The sequence below is a fragment of the Cupressus sempervirens genome, chromosome 2, assembly GCF_028749045.1.
Source record: "Cupressus sempervirens isolate cs-2001-9-10 chromosome 2, ASM2874904v1, whole genome shotgun sequence".
Lineage (NCBI taxonomy): Eukaryota > Viridiplantae > Streptophyta > Pinopsida > Cupressales > Cupressaceae > Cupressus > Cupressus sempervirens.
In genome coordinates, this window is record NC_143119.1 from 330834069 (window position 1) to 330855362 (window position 21294).

A 21294-nucleotide genomic window follows, 5' to 3' on the forward strand; every position below is an offset into this window, starting at 1 on the left:
CCTCAATCTGCACTATTTTGCTACTCACCTCCTGCTGTAGGATTCATTACTTCAAGTATTACTTATTGAGAAATTTAAAATTCACCCATCTTGATACTTGGGTGCTCAATAATCTGAGAATTCTCATTTCCCTGTATAAGTATTTCTGGTCGGTCTTGTTTTGATCAGCTTTATAGGTCCTATTTATAATGGGTACGTTGGGCTCAATAACCCTTGTGGGAGCCTTCGGTTGTATCCGCGTACCCATAAGAGACAGGACGTTGCACAGTAAGCAAACATGTTAGTAATAAAAGAGTTTTGATATGATTGCTTGCCTCCTTTACTATTGGTATATGTTCCTATTTAATGAAAATGCATAGTATCTTGGAAATATAAAAGTGATGGAGAGGTGAGATACTAGCATTGCTTAGATCCATTGGATCTAATATTTTTCCTCTTATCATGCAGGATTTGGAGGCTTGGAGGGAATGAAATGAGGAACAACAATCAAGCAGGAACAAGAAGACACACCTCAACCAGTCATTGTAGGCAATGACTGGTGCCCATGACCCTTTCCTTACTCTTTTAATTCTATTATGTTATTCATTTTTAAAGAGTAGGAACATATAGCAATAGTCTAGGGTTACTCTCATGGTTAGTTGTGTGAAAGACATTTTACTTTCAGCTTTTAAATCATTTCATTGTTCAATGATTGTAAATATCAATTGAATTATTATGATGAATAATACAAGGATATTGTCTATTCTTCCAATATGAATGAAAAGTGTTTTCTGCAATTTTGAATATGAGCTGAAAATGATAAACATGTACACTTTATTTCATTCGATTTTTTCGGAACTAAATTTTAACATGAGTTAAAATTAAGTAGCAATTACTCTTAAATTTGATGGTTATTGTTACAATTGCAATAAGTATGGTCATCAAGCGTATCAATATAGACCCAAGTTCAGTCAGTCACCTAAGAAGTATGAGTTCAATGGTTATTGCTATACTTGTAATAAGTTTGGACACAAGTCACAGGACTGCAAATCACAGAAGAAGTTTAATTAGACACCAAGCAAGAAAGGTAATACAATCAATTGGGACTATAATACATATTATAGTTGCACTTCATGTGGAAAATATGGTCACATTGCTGCTGATTGCATGAGATTAGACTTTGGAAGAAGACTGGAAAATACTAGAATGGCACGTTACCATTGTCACAAGGTTCATCACTTAAGCAAGAATTGTGGGTACTGAGTATCAACACCTAAGGAAGAATATCCAAAAGGAAAAGGAAAAGTCAATGTTGATGATGTTCAAAATCAGATGAGTAAGACATGAAGAAAGAAGAAAGGGGAGAATGAGAAATCGAGTGCTAGTGTGGGTAACACCTCATCCAACAAATTAGGTGAAACCTCCACTTCTAACTAAGTCATGAAAAGAGGTATGAAACTGCATTTGAATTGATAAACCTTACATTAGTTCCTTAAATCAAAGGGATGAAGTCCATATCAGCATAATGTATGATGCATTAGGACAACTCATAGGATGTATTAAGTTGATGAAGTCGGTAAGCCACGCCGGGCAGAAAAGTTGAGGTAAGGATCAACCGAGCGAGTTTGCTATGATTAACTATGTTAAAGTTGGAAGTGTTGCTTATCTGAGTATCTTATAGCAATCGAGTGAAGCGTGGAAAGGAAGTATGTGGTGATCGAGGACGTGGTACAAAACATTTAATATGCCCTAATGAGCAGTGAAAGCTACTTTATTTTATTAATTGGTGTTTCTATGGTTCATTTGTTCACCCAACATTTTCGAGTTTGAAGAGTGATTTGAGAAAATTTGAGCTGTCTAAGTACGTAGTTGCGTTATGAAGCTTAAAAGTGCAAATTTTATGGAGAATCTTTGTGTGAAGGTGAATTTGGAGCCAACTGAGTGAACTCGAATATTTATTTGTCGAAACCCTAACTTGCGACGATGGCATGAAGCTCTGCAACGATGAAGAAGAGGACCAAGTTTGGCGCTATCAAATTGATTCAGAACGAAGTTTGTGAAGAAACACAATACAAATTGCATCCTGAAGTGGCTACCCAAATTGATAAGGTTGGTGCATTATCATCTATTCCACCTAAGGTTTTGTTAATATGAGATATTTTTATGTTTTATCACTACAAGATTAGTGAAGTAGGAGATCTTAAGCTAAGAGAAACATATGATAAATTGTGCAAGAATCAGAAGCATATGACCTAGAGACAAAAGGTTCACACATGCTCTGCATTTCCCGAAAGTGTTCAAGGCGGACTTGATTCAAATTGTGCTAAGTAGAGCTCACAATATGCAAATGTGGTTGGATGAGCTGATAGAGATTACCAGAGATGTCATACATATGGTTACAGGATACCAAATTTTCAAGGAAACCAAAGCTATTAGACAATCATCAAAGAAGGTAATTGAAAATAATACAAGAGCCAAGTGGGATGGTAGAGGTCTGAAAATTGCATCTATTGAAGACCCTAAAACAAGATTTGCACTTATGTGGTTGCTTACAAAATCTATCAATCGAGCAGACCTAATAGCGTGCCTTGTGGAGCCGTAGATCTAGCATATAAATTTGCAAAGAAAGGATTGAAACTAGACATTGTCGAGTTACAGCTGAAGCAACTAGCTCAGAACATGAAAACTATCAAAGTTGCCAAGTCAAACACATGTAAATTTGGTTCAATGTTGGTATATATATTCTTTTACATGCAAAACTATTTCCCTACTATTGGTTAAGTGAATTGTCCACCTGTCATTTATCAAATTAATGAGTATATCCAGAGGCTAGGTGATAACCTTGAGAGTGTTATTAACAACATACTTTAATGATTTTAAAGAAAGAATGCATCAAAGATTCAAGATCCCACCTCAATTAGTACAAAAATATCATGATGACATGTTTTCTTGTAGACCACACGTGAAAGCTATAAATCCAAGGGTTGCATGGCTTGAACCCATGGAGTATGACATCAACATTGATCAAGCAATCGAGGCAATTGAAGCATTTCTTAATGGACTAGTTAACAAGCTAGCAAAACCTTTTGGCACATATGAGGTCGCTAAGGAAGGAATTAAAATGGACGTTGTCACGCCAAAAGGTGAGAAGAAATCCAGAAAGATGATTGATACATTGGAAAGTGCATTCAGTAGAAAAGAGGAAAATCAACCTTTAACGATTATTGAAAGCAAAGGAGATGTTGCTAATAAAGAAGATAAGATAATGATATTAATGTCCAACAAGAGACCAACAAGGGTCTAAGGGACTAAAAGATACAACAGCGCAAAGAAGAATAAACCACCAAAGTGCCAAACGGCATCCATGGAAAAAGCAGTAAATAGGAAAGCAAGAGAAAGGGAAACAAGAAGATAGAGAGGACCATCAATCCTTTCTCTGTACAAAGAAACCCCGCACAGAGGGATAAGGCCCAAGACAAGCAAGGGTCAGGACCCAGCTTCGTCTTTGTCTCTGTGTAGCAGTGGGGATAAGGTGTTGCTGTCTGAGGAACCCACGCCAAGGTCTAACCGATCTGGTGTGTTCGAAGATGGGTGTATGCAGTCGTTCCATGCCCCTAGAAGTTGGCATGGATGGAAAGAAATCAATGATGAGCTGATCCAAGGTCTAGCTCTAAGGGAACATGAGCTGTAAAGTATGGTCTCTAAGTTGGGAAGTCTCCCAAAGGTAGAGCTCTAAACATCACTGGTTAGAGTAACTGAAAAAGACTAAGAGGGCTCTACAATCTCTGAATAGATAGTGGAACCTACCTTTGATCTCATAGTAGATGGGGCACATAAAGATAAAGTGGGTCTCAGTCTTTGTCTTGGATACCGTGCAAAGGCAGTACATTCATTCCTCTCTGGTCAGGTGGTAATTAGTCTGGCAATGAAGTCGGTGGGATCCAACTCTAAAAGACCTTAGGGCGATGCAAAGGGCATGGCTCCAGCGTCAACTCAAGTACGAGAGACAAACAATAATATGATCACGGGTCTCCAAAAAGTGCTCCGAGTAGAAGGCCATCCGAGAGCGTACATCGTCAGGAGGACTGATCTAAGTCGTGGAGATGTATTGCCTGTAAATGTCAAGTCTAGCATGTCCATTCAACTCCTTTCGAGAGGGGAGGAGATGGGCGGGAGCGTCCAAGGAGAATAATTGGTATGCTGGAAGATAATCGATGTCAATCCCAATCAAGCTCAGTAAGATAGTGGCCTGGGTATACCAAGAACGAGCCCTAGCTATCCCCACCGAGCTGGCAATGTCCATAGAGGAACAGTAACCAAGGTACGAGTATCTATGTCGGTCCTCAATCAAGTTCGCGAAGCCTTTGAGACAATGAATGAACCAAATCAAGTCGAAAATAGCGCTAAGCTAGAAAGGGTGGGCCTCGAACTCAGCCAAAACAATATTGTGTGGAGTGTAGTGATGGCAATGAATAATCTGGCAAGGGAGAAGCGTTTGTGCCCGCTCGATCGAGGCTCAATCTAAGTCAAGAAGAGACGGTTTCCAAACCATAACATCATAAAGAGTTGTGGGTCTAACTAGAGAGTCCAAGAGAGATAACACGGACTTAGTGTCCTAGAAGTGGTACCAGAAGCAAGAGGGCAAAGGAGCCCATGCCCTTGGCTACTCTAGGAAGGTGGGACAGTCTCATGCTAAAACAAGGACCAAAGAACTTGACCCCGAGATAAGTGTATGAGGAGACAATCTCAATCTGCTGACCCTGGAAGCTGAAGTGAAGATGTGAAGTCTTCAGACAATTAAAGACCATGACCCGCCTCTTGCTCAAGTTCACCACCAGCTAGTGCTAGTCACAAAACGAGGCTAGACCATCAATAAGCCTCTAGAGCCCCTCCTGAGAAGAGACCTAAAGGACCACATCATCCATGAACAAGAGAATGGAGATCAGAACCTGGTGCAAGTGACGGCGATCCTCGGGGAGCAAAGCCTCGCAGAGGGAGGCCTCGAGCTCATCAACAAAGATGCCAAATAACGTAGGGAAGAGTGGACAACCCTGCTTCATTCCGATGGTGTTGTGGATCGGATCTGAAAATCCCTCCAGAGTCTTGAATCTGCCAACCACTATCTCATAGAGTCTCATAATCATTGTCACTAGAATATCTAGAGTACCAATGTCTCTAGTCTCTAAAAGAGAGCCCTCGAGGCACTGAGAGGAAAATCTATTGTTGTTGCAAACTTGAGAAGAAGAAAAGCAAGAAGAGACCACAGGCTACACCACAAAGCCCTAAGAATACAAGGTCAAGGACACGAGCTGCTCTAGAGACAACCCCACCATTTAAAAAGGAGCTGCTAGAATAATTAAGCATGCGCAGTCATAGGTTAAGACATACCAAAAAAGAAAAGAAGTGCCTATATCTTCTAGCAAACCAACTCAGAGAAGGAGATAACTAATTATCAAGGATGATGAGGAAAATGACGATAGTGAGAAGAAAAAATCAGATGAGGTAAGTCATTTTAGAGTTGTTGTGAATGTAAAACCTAAAACTGTGGATTAAATGGCAGATTCTCTAAGAGAACATGGTGGCTTATCCACATTCCAATATGTTAAATATAATACATTGAATGGTGAAGATCAGCAAAAGATTGAAGATGCTCTAATTGATATGTTGGCAAAGTTTAAGAATACTCCTATTGAAATTGGAACCATGATTCCAGATGAATTGTACTAGAAAATTGACAATAGATGGCAATATGCTATGAACACCAAGAAATAGATGAGGGAGAGATCACTTGTAATTGTTGTGCCCGAATTGGATATCTCAGAGATTAGGGAAGCCATGAAGACACATAATCAAAGATTTGTGCCTCGACAAAGAGCATTGAAAATCCTAACAGGTAAGTTTCAAGATGTTGATATTGATGGTCAGAAGTTATGGAAGCAAATTTTCAAGATTAAAGACCCTAAGGAAATAACCCAAGTTGATGTTACCGAGCACGAGCAGAACATTGAACTAGATAATCAAGAGGATGACCGTGGTCATAATATTGTACTTGAAGTACATGATATGGTGAAGAGTATTGCTGGGAAAGATGAACCCATAATCATTTAAGACATCATAGGAAAAGACCCACGAGAAGAAATAAATAAAGGTGAGGATGTCATGACTGACACCGAGCACAAAGAAGGTCCAGTATTAACCAAGTCAGCTCACACTCATATATCAGGTTGCGCACCAGTCATAGAACAAGTTAAAGAGTATCCTAAGCTAAAGACACCAAAGGAATCACAAAATATAAATGAAGTTCATGTTGGTTCATTGCACTCTTTAGCTGATAATATTCCTATGGACACCAATGGAGACCAAAAAGACACAGATGTTGAGCATCAGGCTCAAAATACACAAGGGGGAGGCAATATAGACAATATGTTCCTAAAATTAGTTGGGTTCCATATTTCTAATTTTGCAATACTGGACTTTGAGTGTCTTGCCGAGAGCTTTCCGGCAAGCTATTATACATGGCCTTTTGAGTTTGACAAGATATTCATTTTAATGTTTGAAGATTAACTTGTTTTAATAAAGTGACTTTTAAATTTAAAAAATGGAAAAAGACAATTAAAATAAAAAAGAGAATAAAAATTGAAGAGACAAGCAAGGGAATATGAAAAATCATCATGTTGAGCTTAGGATAGGAGGAGCTCATTTTCGACATGCTTGGATATTGATTTGGTTTGAGATTTCTCTTAGAGAAATTAAAGAAGCTTCAGCTTCTATTTAGGATCCGAGGACACAAACCCTAAACTTCTTCTTGAGTGGATTGGATGTAGCCCCATTTCATCATATGTGGTGGATTCACATCAGAATTTACATCTAAGATTACAGGTGCATTTTATAGTTTCTTTCCAGTCTTATTGTTAGCACTGTGTTTACGATTGGATTGGATGTTATTCATGTTATTGTATTGTTGGTTTATAATGCAATAATGAGTTTTGGAGTATTTTAATGAGTATCTGCTGGTTATTTACTGGTTAATTTTGCTGGTTATTATTGTAAATATTCTATGTTTATGTTTCTGAAATTTATTTGAACAAAATTGGAAAAGAATATCCGATTAGGATATTACAACTATAGATAAGGTGCAAATTCATTTTTAGAAATTTTGAGCAAACTATTACTTTTTTCTCCTGAACAACATTTATAACATACAGTTTGGTATATAAAAAGATAGTTATTCGTATTGAAGATATTGTTTACCATACAGGTAAAGTAAATGAACACATACAGACAATATTAGCAGAATAGTAGCATAATATTCGCAATAGTAGATGAATGATGATTTACAATGATCCCAAACAGGATATAAATACTACTCCCGAACCTTCCCGAAGGAGTCTGTCGGCCACAATTATTCTATCCGTTACAAACTATTTACCGCCGGACCGTCGGCTACGGAATACCGAAACACCACCGGACCGTCGGCTACGGAATACCGAAACACCGCCGGACCGTCGGCTACGGAATACCGAAACACTGCCGGACCGTTGGCTACAAAAACACTGCCGGACCGTCGGCTACAAAAACACCGCCGGACCGTCGGCTACAGGAACACCGCCGGAACCATCCAGTCGGCTAACAGATATCATTTTCACACATGTATTCATGCTTGATAAAAGAGAGGTTATAAGGACTTTTTATATTTTTGTAATAGCTTGTAAATGAAGAAATAAGACATTATAAGAATAATTTAAGGGATAAGGTTAGTAGAGTTTTTGAATTTGAAAGCAAAAAGGTGATTATTGTTTAAAAGGTGTACTTTCAATTGAACAAGACACCTTTATTTTTTTATAATGTTCAATTTCATTTTGTTACCAAATATGTAACAAATGGAATTTACAATATGGGGATATTATCATATTTGCAAACAGAAAATAATAATATATTCTCACATTAGCATAGTTATAATTTCCTGATTCCAACTAATTTATTAGGTACTTAGATAACCCCTTTTAGGACTACTACGCTCAGAAATATCTAATGAGCAACAAGAATAGTACTTTCTCCATCTATACTAAGCATTGCAGATTCCAATTAGGTTCATGAGAACATTCTTAAAATTGCCACCAGTTTCTCTTTCTCAATAGATAGGAAAAGGAGTTGTCGACATTATTTTGTGTCCCAGTATGGTATTATTAGGAATGAAAGATATACAGCAATATGATAACTTCAACAAAAGAAAAGAAAAAGATATATTGTCCTGCACTATCCAAAGCAGTTATGGCACCAATGATAGTAATGTATTTACAGTGTTTACCAATGCATCACATCAGTGGAGGGGGAGAGGGAGGAAGGGAGGGCGGGGGAGAGAGAGAGAGAGAGAGAGAGAGAGAGAGAGAGAGAGAGAGAGAGAGAGAGAGTCTACTTCAAGTTGTGAAAAACAAACAAAAAGAGAAAATTCAACAGGTTCAAGGTATGCAAACCTGTGCCCAACACAATAAACTGGCAGTTCAGAAATATCATTTGGTGTAAGATTCACTGATGGAAAGCCTGAAGCCAGTAGAATGTCCATGCAACTGTTAAATTTATTATATACTTCTTTTGCAGCTTGCGCATGATCGAAGGTCACATTGTAGGGAACTGCAATAACAAGAAATCCTTCCTTGGCCAAAAGATCCATTAAAAGGCTGGCATAAAAACATAAGAAGGTTACATCAATAAATAAGCATAGTTTTAGGGTCAAGTTTAAGATGAAAAAATTAAGTTGATAAATATCTGAGGAAAAAGATCTCTCAATGGATATTTTAAGATGACAAAAATAAAATTGGTAAATATTTATCTAGCCATAATATGCAGATTCAGATAGGGCCATCTCACATCCATTATAGTTCTTCTGTACCTGTAAGTAACTTCGGGCACTGCTCCAATGAAAGCACCTCCCAAGAACTTGATGATTCCACGGGCCTTTTTTGTATTGGGTGAAGGGGGAATGATCAAGCACTCTCCTAATCGATTGTAATTGCTACTTGTGGGTATCCCTTTCCCAGTACTGTATGCAGCACAGATAGTTTCTCTTGATCTATGAGTATTAACTGCACTCAACTTTTGTGAAATTAACTGGCTGTTGTATATGAGAGAATTTGGTTCCCATGATGACATGGATAATGCCCCATTGTAAGCGGTTCGAGAAATGCCTTTTGCTACTGTTGGATCACAGCCAGCAACCTTGTACTTAATAAACCTTAACTTCTTAAGAGCTGATCCGCTCTCCCTTGTAATTGGTGTGCATGACAATGCTTGAGCCATGTTTGATAGTGTTTCCAAACCTCCTCGTTATGATGTACCAGCTGTAATTCATGCAAAGTATTAGATTATGATGTACCAGCTGTAATTCATGCAAAGTATTAGAAAATAGCCTAGTTATCAGATAATTTTCTCTCATTAAACACTCTCACACTGAAAACAGGCAGATTAAACATTCTGCCCTGGGCCAAACATAGGATATCTAAAAGCAAAGAAGTCCATTTACTATTATATGTAAGTCAAGATAAAAACTGCAGATTTACTCTCTTGCATATTGTCAAAATGCAGATAGCAGATTTGCTATCACCTTGAATTTTATGCATATTCAAACTACAAAATGGAAGCTTGTGGAAATCACAAGTCTATGAAAGCTTGTGAGTGAAAAACACACAAAGTCAAATCTAGAAACTGCCATTCACACTAGTACTACCTGTGTAAACCATATGCCTACAAAAGCTTGCGACTCAAAATAGTAAAGAATATTCAATATAGACTCATGATGGCATGCGCATACATATATATGATTTAAGACTTTTTGCTCAATATTATGAAACTTTATAAGTGTTTTTCACTGGCCCACCTAGCATGTACACCTGCATTATAATTTAGTGCATGGCTAAGGCTGGCTGTGCTACTGCTGATAACTGACACACCAGTATTGTCAACAATTAATTATCAAATATAAATAGCATTCGATGACTTCGTTGGTGACAATCATTGCAAGCATCTAATGCATCTTGGGAACCATGAGGAGCAACAGCAGAGAGACCAAGGAACTATAAGCATCACTGAGGGGGCACTTATGAGGTCAGTAAGGGCATCCTGAAGTACTTGACTTCTGCATTGATCCCTGCATATATTCAAACAATCTGCTTATTTGATTTTCTGTTCGCCACTGGTTGTAACTGGCTTGTTTGACTTCTATACTTTTGAATGCTCTATTTATTTTGACCAAAAACTGTAAAATATTGAAAAAAATACTATAGTAGCTTACTAACATTGATGCTCAATGGTTGCTTCTGTCAATACTGTTGTACATTCCTTAATTGATTTAACTGATGTCCACAACTTGACCCTCTGAGATTAACACCTGTAAATTATTGGGAGTTATGATGAGCATTGGTCTCATTAGAAGATTCCAGCAATCATCTATTTGTGCTTGATATATGTGAGTTATCCTCTGTGAAATATTTGAGTACTAATCTTGTTGGTTGGTGCCTGTAAGTTGTCCTCTTGTGATTGACGTCTTTGATTTTTCCTACGAGTATTCAACCCTTGTAATCATTCATAAGTACTAGTTATTTTTGTTCCATAGCTAGCTTCAACATTCCATATCTAATTCATTAACACAAATATTTCCCATAATCAAAAAATCAAACATGATTTAACGACCGTTGCCTTTGTTTGTTTAAGAAACGGTACAAATTTACTTGGTAACTACTAACAAGTTGCTTAAGTGCTGTAACTATTGAAGATTGTTGCATACATGAATAAAACAAAGAATGCAAAAAATTCTAAACATGAAGCTCAAACAACAGGCATCTACCCAAGAGAAACCCAAATGGGATAACTCTAAAAGACCAAGCCCTTGATTTTCTTTGTCTCACCAGTCACCACTATCTCCTCTACAAATTTACAAGATGACTGCCTTCTCAATGTTTCCCACAACACTAATCAGCATATCAACAGTATTATAACTCCTGCAAATGCTCTGCAACTTATCTCGTATGCAAAGTTTCCTCTCTCACATCTATTACTCCCTAGAACACTCAAACAAGAAAGTACTCATCTACTGGATGTCAATGAGCCACATGAATGATTTATAGTAACTTCTCAATGGTATGCATAAAACAAAACAAGCAAAGCTCGCCAAAGAAGCCCAAATGCCACAGAATATGAAGCAATATCATTTGCAGCCGTTTGTTCTTTTTTGACTAATTAAGGACGAATTTGCCGCAAAATCACAAGAACAATACCACAATAGTCATGATGCATCTGAAACCACTATAATGCAAGCAGAGCCACAATGGCAAAGGCATAACCAACCCCTTGTTGCTGTCGATTTTATCAGTGTAGAGATGATTTTTCTGTTTCTGTGGATAATGTCATCTAAGACAAGGACAAGACTTATTTGGTGCCTAAATTGAAGCTAAAGGAGAAAAGTTTGAGAGCCATTCATGACACTCCCCTTGCAAGACATCCAAGTTATGTCAAAACACAAATCAAAGAGAGTTCTTATGGAAGGCCCTCAAGGATGATGCCTTCGTCATATTTGTGAGATTTTGACTTGTCAATAGAACAAGTCCAAGCATACTTTTTAAGCAGACTATTGTAGATTTTACCCATTCCTGAGCCAGATTGGGAAAAGTATATCCATAGATTTTATTGCAGGTCTTTCTAGAGTGCAATACAAAGATTGTATGTGTGTGTTAGTTGCCAAGATGACCAAATATGTGCATTACCTTGGCATATCTTTTGAATACAAGGAACCTCAGGTTGCAAAGTTGTTCTTCAAAGAGGCTTTCAAACTCCATGGGTTATACAGGAATATTATAAATTTGTAAGTGACCTTGATAGCAAGTTTTTCAACATTTTTTCAGAGGAGCTTTTCAAATAGGCTCGCAAAGAGTTGACATTGAGCACTACTTACGATCACATCACACATGGACAGACAGAGATTGTCAAAAAATGGGTGGATCGATATTTGTGCAATTATGTTTGAAGCAGCAAAAGGCTTGATTAAGGTAGTTGGATGAGCATTACCACATAACTATTTATCATATGTCAATTAGGATGACTCCTAAGTGTTTTATGGATATGATGCTATGTATTTTGTAGATATGGCATTCGAGGACAGCCAAACCATTAAAGCAAAGGATAGAATTCAGGTTAGTCAAGACATCCTTAAGTTACTTAGGGATAATCTTCACAATGCACAAATTCAATGCAGATAGGCATAGAATTAAAAGAACTTTTGAGAACGGAGATTTGGTCTTCTTGCGCCTATAGCCTTACAAATTATAGTTGAAAGGCTCAGGCTTGGCAATAACTCGGCTAGCCCAATAAATTTACAAACTCGAGATTTGCCGAAAATTCAGCGAATAAAACTGCAACAAGTAGGCACTTTTATCAAACATTTGATAAATGTATCATGTTTTATATTATTGTTTAAAAAACTATTAAATAATAGCAATGTTTATTGTAATATCTTATTTTATAGTATTTATTATTGTTTATTGTAATTGTATTATGATTAAATAATAAAATATAACAATATTGCCACTAAGACATTAATTTAGCCATATTAATAGAATATGAAACCAATATGAAAAACTGTTAATGACTGAAAATAATGGCTGATTATTTCTTGATCATAGCTATAGATGCATTAAACAAATATGACAAAATGTGTTTGCCCCATGTTATAACAGCCCATTAAACAAAAATGTGCAATTCCGTGCAAGCTGCAAACTATGATTCGGTTTCATTGCCTTAATTTGTGATTCTAATTCCTTGCAAACTGTGATTCCATGCCTTAGTCCATATGTCCGTAAAAAACGAGCTTTGTCAAAGCTCAACAGATATTAAAATGCATAACAAAATTCATGTTTTCACTCTTAATTGCTTTACCTCTTTGTTTGATTGTTTTCTGACCAAAATGTGGCAATTTAGCGACAGGAAAAATCACTATGGTTTTTTCAAAAAATTGTGGCCAATTTTATAGGCGAGTATATCATGGGCAGAATGGACTCACAATTTCTTACAATACTTGTGGCATTTCAGCATAAGAATTAAGGAAGGATTAACAGAAGAAGGAAGGAAAGGAAAGTAAATAAGGAGGTGACTCTTTCAAAGGATATGATGATGAAGGGTTGTGACTCTTCCAAAAGGTGATCATTCTAAAAGGTTGTGACTCTTTCAAAAGGCATAAAGGATGAAGAGTTGTAACTCGCTAAAAAGGTGGTAGTTAAGAAAAGTTGACTCTTTGAAAGGGCATGAACAATGTTACTGGGGACAGATCCCTGGCCTAAAATCCCTCGTACCAAAAACGTTTTGGGGACTTGGGGACAGCTAGGGGACATCCTCACCTTGTCGTCCCCTTTTATTGAAATTACATGGGAATATCCCAGAAACTCAAGGACTTCGGAAATAGTTTTTTGGGCTGCTTATAAGTCTCGAGGACAGTTGGGGACACCTTGGAAGTCCCCAGTATGGATGGGCGTCTCCAAAGAGATAGGCAACATCAGCACATAGAAACACATTTTTCTTTTATAGAACTCTTTCTTTTTTAATTTTAAGTGAGCCCCTCCTTCCAAGTTCGCACTAACACGCTTATTATTGTTTGGTAGTTAATTACTACTATTTGGGGTCCTCTGATTAGTATTTGACAACATTACATTAAGAATCGTGAAATTAAGATGTTGTTACAATCATGCTATACGCTCAAAATCATAAAGCCAATTGTTTGCAAAGTGTTGGAAAAGTCTGAAAAAGTGCATTACAGACCTAGAATGTAATGTTCCTAACTGTGTATTGGGCATTGAGAGCAAACTCTATCTTGCAAATTCTAAGTCGTTCGATTAATTAAGGGTATGGGCTACATGGGGTTTTGGTGTATATGAATCTATATGGTGTACGAAGGAAGCTTGAGTTGAGTTGTTGTACGTTATTGCAGATGGCGTACGATGGTGTTGGAGAGAGGATTGTACGGTGTGGTAGTGTGTAGATGGCGTACAATGGGGAGTAGATGGTTGTACGGTGTGGGGTAAGTGGGAGGTGTGTAGAGTGTACGGAAGGATGTATAGGGGCATACAAATGAGGAAGTTTATCATATGGTGTGAAAAGAGGGTCGTATGGGGCTTGGTGGAAATGTACAATAGGTAGGGGTGTCAAGGTACAGTGAGACTAGACAGAAAGTAAGTCGTGTGGAGCACAGACAAAAGGTACGCCAGGTGGATATGTATGTTGTCGAGAGTAGAGGATGTGTAATGTATTTTCAATGATGCCAACCAATAGCGAATGGTAGATGATATATATAGAGCGCAGACAATTTGCCAAACAATATAAGACAATTCTAATCTGCATAAAAGGAAGCATAGGAATTAAGGAAAGGAGGAGGGAGGGGCTAACTTCTGAGAGGTAATAATTGTGAAAGGGTGTGACTATTGCAAACAAGAAATATGGTGAAGAGATGTGTCTCTTCCTCACATTAAAAGATATAAAGAGGAGAAGATTTCATTTGAGGGCATCCAAGGGAGATAAAGTTGGGGAACAATATATTATTCAAGGCCAAAATGGAAAGTGTTGACTCTATTCTTATGAAAGGTGTGACCCTTTCACCAATAATGCCTAAAGGAGAAATCATTCCAAGCATTCAAGGATCATTTATCAACAATCACTCACCAACACATCAAATCATCTTTCACTCAGTCATCACTCCTCAATCTATGAATTCCAAAATTCATTCAATCATCATTCACTCAACATATCAAGTTGTTGATTCATCAAACATCAATTGGGGATGAGGAAAACAGACCTGCAATCAATTCAATCAGCCTATCTTTTTTATTCAATCATTGAAAGAAGAACATATAATAAGAGAAAAACAGATTATAAAGCTCAAACTTGTGATCTGAGTATGAATATTGTGAGGCACGCTACTAAACTAAAACATCTATTTGTCTTTATCAAATTATATAAATGAAATTCCTACTTATGATTTTTTTTGTTCATAAACTTATGCACAGATAGATATGTAATGTGCATAATTCTGATTTAACATATATTGCATTGCTCATTCAGGAATATTTATCATAAGATTTTTTGTGTGAGATACTACAAGTGTTTTATGATTGTTGTGAGATTTATTTGCCGAGACACAGTTAGCTGAGGCAAGAGCAGCATGTGAGAGGAAGGAAGTCAAGGTGAAGGACGTTGCACTTATGCTAAAGAAAGCAGTACAGGTAAACTCACAGGCATGGGCAGATTTGCACATCCGTACCTAGCAAGTGTACCAGCTCCGGCAGCTAGTGAATCCTTCGGGGATGCTTCCTATGCCCCCTTCTTCCTATGTCTCATGTTTTGTAGTTATTATCATTCCCATTTTGGATGTTGTCATTCGGAGACAACTTTCTTTTTTCGATGGACGATGTTGTCGAGAAATGTGGATAGCTAGGTACTTAGCATAACCGAGGGAGTTACATGTAGTGTCTGCCCCTAGTTTACATTTTTGTTATCATTGCCGAACTCTTTTAGGCTAATTTTATGCTTGATTATTAGTAGTATTGTTTTGAGATTATCAGATATTGTTTCACATTCAGTTGATTATATGATGAGATTACTTGGTACTCTATACTTCAAGTATGCATGATGATTATTCAATGATTTTAGTTATTGATGATGATTAGTTAGATGGATTATCATGTGTTTTCTTATGGATACTTACTCCATACTGCGCGTGTATGGTGTGCGTGTATGTTTTCTTTATGTATGGCATTTCTGATGTGGTTAAGGAAGGGAGTCGTAGTCACCTGCTAGCCGGGATCTACACGATGCACCACTTCCTGTCATTGTTTGTTTAGTTTAGAATATTGTGTTTGTACATGCATGGATTTTATGCAAATTACAAGTACCGGATATCGACTTCCCTAAATTGCCAAGATGAGCGTACCCTAATGCACTATCTCAATGGTAAGAGAGGGGAGATAAATTGTTAAGTCCAAATCTTAAACCTTTAACCCATTTGTCCTAAAAAATTAGGACAAGTATCTGAGTTGATTACCTTCTAAATGCGTCGAATGACGTAAATTCGTGATTATAACCCTTTAGTTTGATCTTGTATATGTTTTTCTATGATGGGTTTTTGTATTTTGTGTTATAAGTCTTTGGTGATTTTTTTATTAATTAAGTCAAATTAAATTATTAAATTAATGATTTGATTTAATGGAAAATTATTATGGTATTTTTTATATTTAATTATATTTTATTAATTGCGAGATTAATTAAATAAAAAGAATTAAATTTGAAGATAAAAGTTATAAGAATAATTTTAGAACGTGATAATATTTATTTTATTTAATAATAATATATTTAGAGTTCATTTTTAAATAAATGCTAAATATTATCATTATTAAGTTAACAAATATTTTATCATTTAACATTCGAAAATAAATTAAGAAGTGAAAAAGATATTAATTTATTAAAAGTTTCAAAATTGCATAATGCGTGCATGAGATTAAAATTTAATAAATTAATTGAAAAGAGAAGTCAAGTGAAAATTAAATAAAGTTATTTTATAATTCAATAAATGTGCATGGAAAAGATAAAGAAAAGATAAAGAAAAATATAATAGAGTTAAAGTCTAGTGAGCAAGGAGTCCTCTCGAGTAAACGCACAATTAGTGCCCCAATTTTAGGAGAGAACTCCTTATCACCAATTGAGGGTTCATTTTCGAGGGACCGCGAATTTTGGAGGATCAAAGGATTTCGGAAAGAGAAGGTTTTGAGAGGAGAAATTTCTCTCACAATCTTCTTGGGCGTAGCGATTAGCATCGAAGTCCAGGTAGATGCTTGCGATTATTCGCACAATTTATTATGTTTTTCTTTCCTATCCTGTCTTCTTCGTGACTGTTTTCTTTCCTTTCTTGTGTTCTTCGTGACTATGGATTGTAAATCCAAATTTCTTTGTGATGAACTCGTGAATATTTCAATATTGTAAATTACTGAATGCATGTCAATATCTTCTGTATACGTGGAGGTTTAAAATACAGTAAAACAACCCTCGTTCTGTAGATTTGGGGTCTCAATTTTATTTGGGAAGGGTTTGAAATGATATGGAAATTTTATATTGAAAAGTCGATTGGTTTGCTGAATTTTCCCTATCAGAGTTTGATTGTAATTCTGTAACAAAATATATATTTAAAATTATTTAAAAGAAGGGGGGGTTTCGTTTATTTTGTTTTATAACAAAATATTTTTTTAAATATATTTTTTTTTAAAAATTGGGAGAGGCGAGTTTTACCCACCCCCTACCCCCTCACTGCTTGACAGAGGCGATACCCCTACTATCGCAGGTACTGCATCTGCAATGGTACTGCGTACCACTGCTACCGCAAGCCCTGGGACAGCAAGGTACCTGCGTATGAAAAGTCGGCGAGCGTATATAAACGCTACACTTAATAAAAAAAATTAGTTTTATATTTTTTTATTAAATTTAAATTTATTTAAAGTTTAATTAATATTTATTATTAATTTTAAAATTTTTTTTTATTAATAAAATTTATTAATAGATTTAAATTTTAGTAATTAATTAAATGTTATTTAAATAGTTATTTTATATATACTTATTAATTAATTTAATTATTTTATTTAATAATGGAAATTATATAATAGAAATGTAGATTTATTTTAATAATTAAAAATCTTGATTTTTTTAATAAAATGCAAATTATTTTATTTTAAATCAATGGAATTATTTTAATAATTTAAATAAATAAATAATTACCCTTTGATTATTTTTAGGAAATTGACTTTAAATATATGGGGTAATTCTATATTTTATTCAAATAAATGAATGGGTCAACTTGTAGGGTAAACTGAGAATCTCCTTACTTGAAACGTACATTGAACAAAAATTGACATCCTTACACTTAACTCATCATTATGTTTTCAAATCAAACCGAACTACGAAACCTACACTTTATTTATCTGTATGTTGTCTATGTTTTGGGTTTGGATTGAATAGAGTGTTGACCAGTTTTAGGACGTCTACCAAAAGCTTGGAAGTATTGTGAATGTGGTATTATGCTGAACTGATCTTGATTTTTTTAACTCCACCATGGTAATGTGTTGGTATGCTCTATGATGAGTGTGATTCTATTGTTGGCTACTGTTTTCATTTTCATTGTGGGATAGCAAGATGAATGCTATGATATATCTAACTTAACCATTTTGAGTCTTCAATCAGTATTTTTAGGATACTTTCCAATTGCTCGTAGAGAACTGATGGGCATTGTGATTTTATCTTTTGGATGCTTTCCAATCACTTGTATAGGGTTGAGGTGATTTTACTATGATTCTTTGATTTGTGATTTCATGAGCTTAGGGTGGGTTATCTATATATAATGTCGGGAAGTGGCTTGCAATCGAGGCCGGGGCCCTAAGTAGCTGCCAGGGTAACCCATTGTAAGTTGTTTAATAAGTGAAAACACAACTCTAAATGAGAGTAAAATGAGCCTAATAAGAGTCTTTGTATGTTCTCGCCCATGCCTCGCGTGCTAGTACAGACTAGGATTGGAGTAAAGAGAACGCTTGGTTGCGACCTTGCATCGTTAGTATGCCTTGTCAATACAAGAGGATACTAGTGCCGCATAGGGTCACTAGGGGGTCGGGGTCTTGAGAGACTGCCAGGGTAACTCTAACGTTGATTCGTGCGATGACACTTGCCCGCTTACATAGTAGGTTTCCTACGTGTCTTTGTGTGCCTTTGGGTTTAGATGTCGATTTATCTTGGAACCTTTGAGTTAGATTACTTTTAGGGTTTCCTGGACTTAGAGAGTAGTTTTGATATTTGGATTGTTATCTTGTTTGGGACTTGAGACTATCTCCTTAGTGCGGTGGGAGTGGGCCTTTTTGGGTTACCACGCGGTCAAGTGGTAGTGCTTTTTACTCTTACCATTGAGATCCGTCCATTGATACCGTGGCTGGAGTTTCCTTGTCTGCATTTCCTTTCATCCTATCTTTGTATCATTATGATGGATGGTTATATCTTATGATGGATGTTTATATCTTTTATGATGGATGGTTTCATTTATGGTATTGTACTTTGTATCATGGATCCGAGGAGTATGATGTACTTCTATTTTTATAAATGTATATTCTTTTAGCCTTTCATACCCTGTGACATGTACAATAGATGATTGAGCATTCTGAATCTTATTGCCAAGGGGTATCCGAAACAAATGTATATTATTTAAATGGACTTTGGACTTTCTAATTATTATTTTTATGTGGATGTGGTATTTATTAGACTAGTATTAATTATATTTAAATGTGATTCAATGTCTTGGAATCCTTAAGGAATGTAACCTATTATGTATGCTTATAGATGATTGTATGTTATTGCTTCTGCTACTTTATGTTTGATGTGTATGTTACTTTTTCTTGTTTAAAAAAAAATGTTTGGCAAACTTAGTAAAACTTTAGGTTAATTCTTTTGGATCCCTTGGCGGGGCGTTACATTACACAAGTGCGATGATTCGCCTTGCACTCCCTCAGACACGATATATGAACCTTCTTCATAAGCAAAGGCATGTTGTATTGCGAATGTAATCTTGTGTTCAGTGATTAATGAATATATGAATTACTTCTGAAGTTGTCTATTTCGCCTACATTGAATACCTTACTTCTGCATCTATGCATTATGTTCTTGTTACCCCACGAGGGTAAACAACCATGGTAGGGTAAACAAGGGTATCTTAGATTGGGGGAACAGTGATAAGGTCACCTTCTGACACCGCCTCATGGTATATGACCAAGGAGTGCCATACGACAAAAGGGGGGCAAAGGGGCTTGCTAGGAGGTTTTTACACCATCGTCACAATACAAATGGGGACCCCTCTTTTTGCTTAGCAATAAAAGTAGTTGTCCCAAGTAGTCCTAGTTTAGTGGTAGTTTTCAAGTCTTTGATTCTAATGGATGAGTTTGGGCAACTTTGGCTTGTTGGGGAGTCAAGTCAATCAAGGGATTTATGATGAATTGAGTTAGAATCTATGGAAAATCCTTGTTCCAATATCAAATTTATTTAGGATATTCAGGAAAAGATATGGAGAACACTATAATTATATAATATCCCACTGGATTTTTCTCCCCACTTTTTCACCAACAAATTTTAGGAAATAACATATAAATTTTTGCAAATAAATCCAATAATATAAACCAGCAAAATGTTCTAATAAACCTCGAAATACGTTATTGCATTATACATTAGCAATACGATAACCGGGTATCAAAAATCCAATCTTAAATACAGTTACACTATCAAATTGGAAAACTAAGGACCCTATAAGCTCAGCGTGAACTCCGTGTTAAATCCACCGCAACAATGAATCAAGTTTGTGTCCATTTCACCAGAAATAGCCTGAAGGTTTATGTCCTCAAGTCTAAATAGAAAGTTATGAACTCTCCCAATGTTTCTCCAAAAGAAACTCAAAATCTCAATCAAAATAATAAATTAAGCATATCCAAAATGAACTCCTCATTTTAAGGACTCAAACTGTGAATTTAGCTTCCCTATTCATGTCCTTGTCCTTTTGTCAATTCGTCTATTATTAACTCCTTTTACAATATTGAATTGACTTTAGTAATTTTGCATTAAGTCCTCCATAAGTCAATGTTAATATATATATATATATATATATATATATATATATATATATATATATATATATATATATGGTTTAGATTATTAATCCTCTAATATCCACGAAAAAGGGGACATTACAGTGCTCCCTCCTTGAGATTGCTAGCCCTCAAGCAATCATGAGTCTGTGAACCAATACCAGGATCCCGTACCAATCTATAGGTAGCTCTATAGCCCGATCTAAAAACATATCCTACCACACTATGAAGCAAGGTGCCTAAATGCAACTCTTCTATCAATAAGATCCCTGGATCCCAAGTTAACCTAAGAAATACTATCAGACTTGTTTGTTGTGTTACTTTGATCACAATTGTGTCAAGTCTCAGATAGTGAAACAACCCATCATAGTCCACTTAATGCAAAGCATCCATCCTATTAACCCCTGGATCGCAAATCAGCCTGTCAACAGAATCTTGGGTGTAGAAATACATGCCTGGTGAACCACCGAGCTCTTGAATTTGCCAACTGAACAAGTAGATGCCAAATACATCCCCCAACTCATCAGGTCTCAAAATGTCTTGTTGTCATAACTCAGATCAGCTAGTAAATAAATAGTTGTCATCTCATGAAGACTCAGTGATAAATCTCTAGATAATTTGTGGA

The 21294-nt window shown here is 36.2% G+C and overlaps 1 protein-coding gene across 4 annotated transcripts in view; it reads right to left on the reverse strand.

Moving 5' to 3' along the window:
• LOC149572454 (initiation factor 4F subunit (DUF1350)) overlaps window positions 1-21294 on the reverse strand; it is a 197014-nt gene that overhangs the window by 161368 nt on the left and 14352 nt on the right. For all 4 annotated transcript variants that reach the window (XM_089813607.1, XM_089813605.1, XM_089813608.1 and 1 more), the window contains 2 exons: window positions 8870-9317; window positions 8454-8657 (listed from right to left, as the gene is read on the reverse strand). In XM_089813607.1, coding sequence (XP_089669733.1) covers window positions 8454-8657; window positions 8870-9276 — 611 coding nt within the window. In that variant the 5' untranslated portion in view covers window positions 9277-9317. The remainder of the gene's footprint in view (window positions 1-8453; window positions 8658-8869; window positions 9318-21294) is intronic.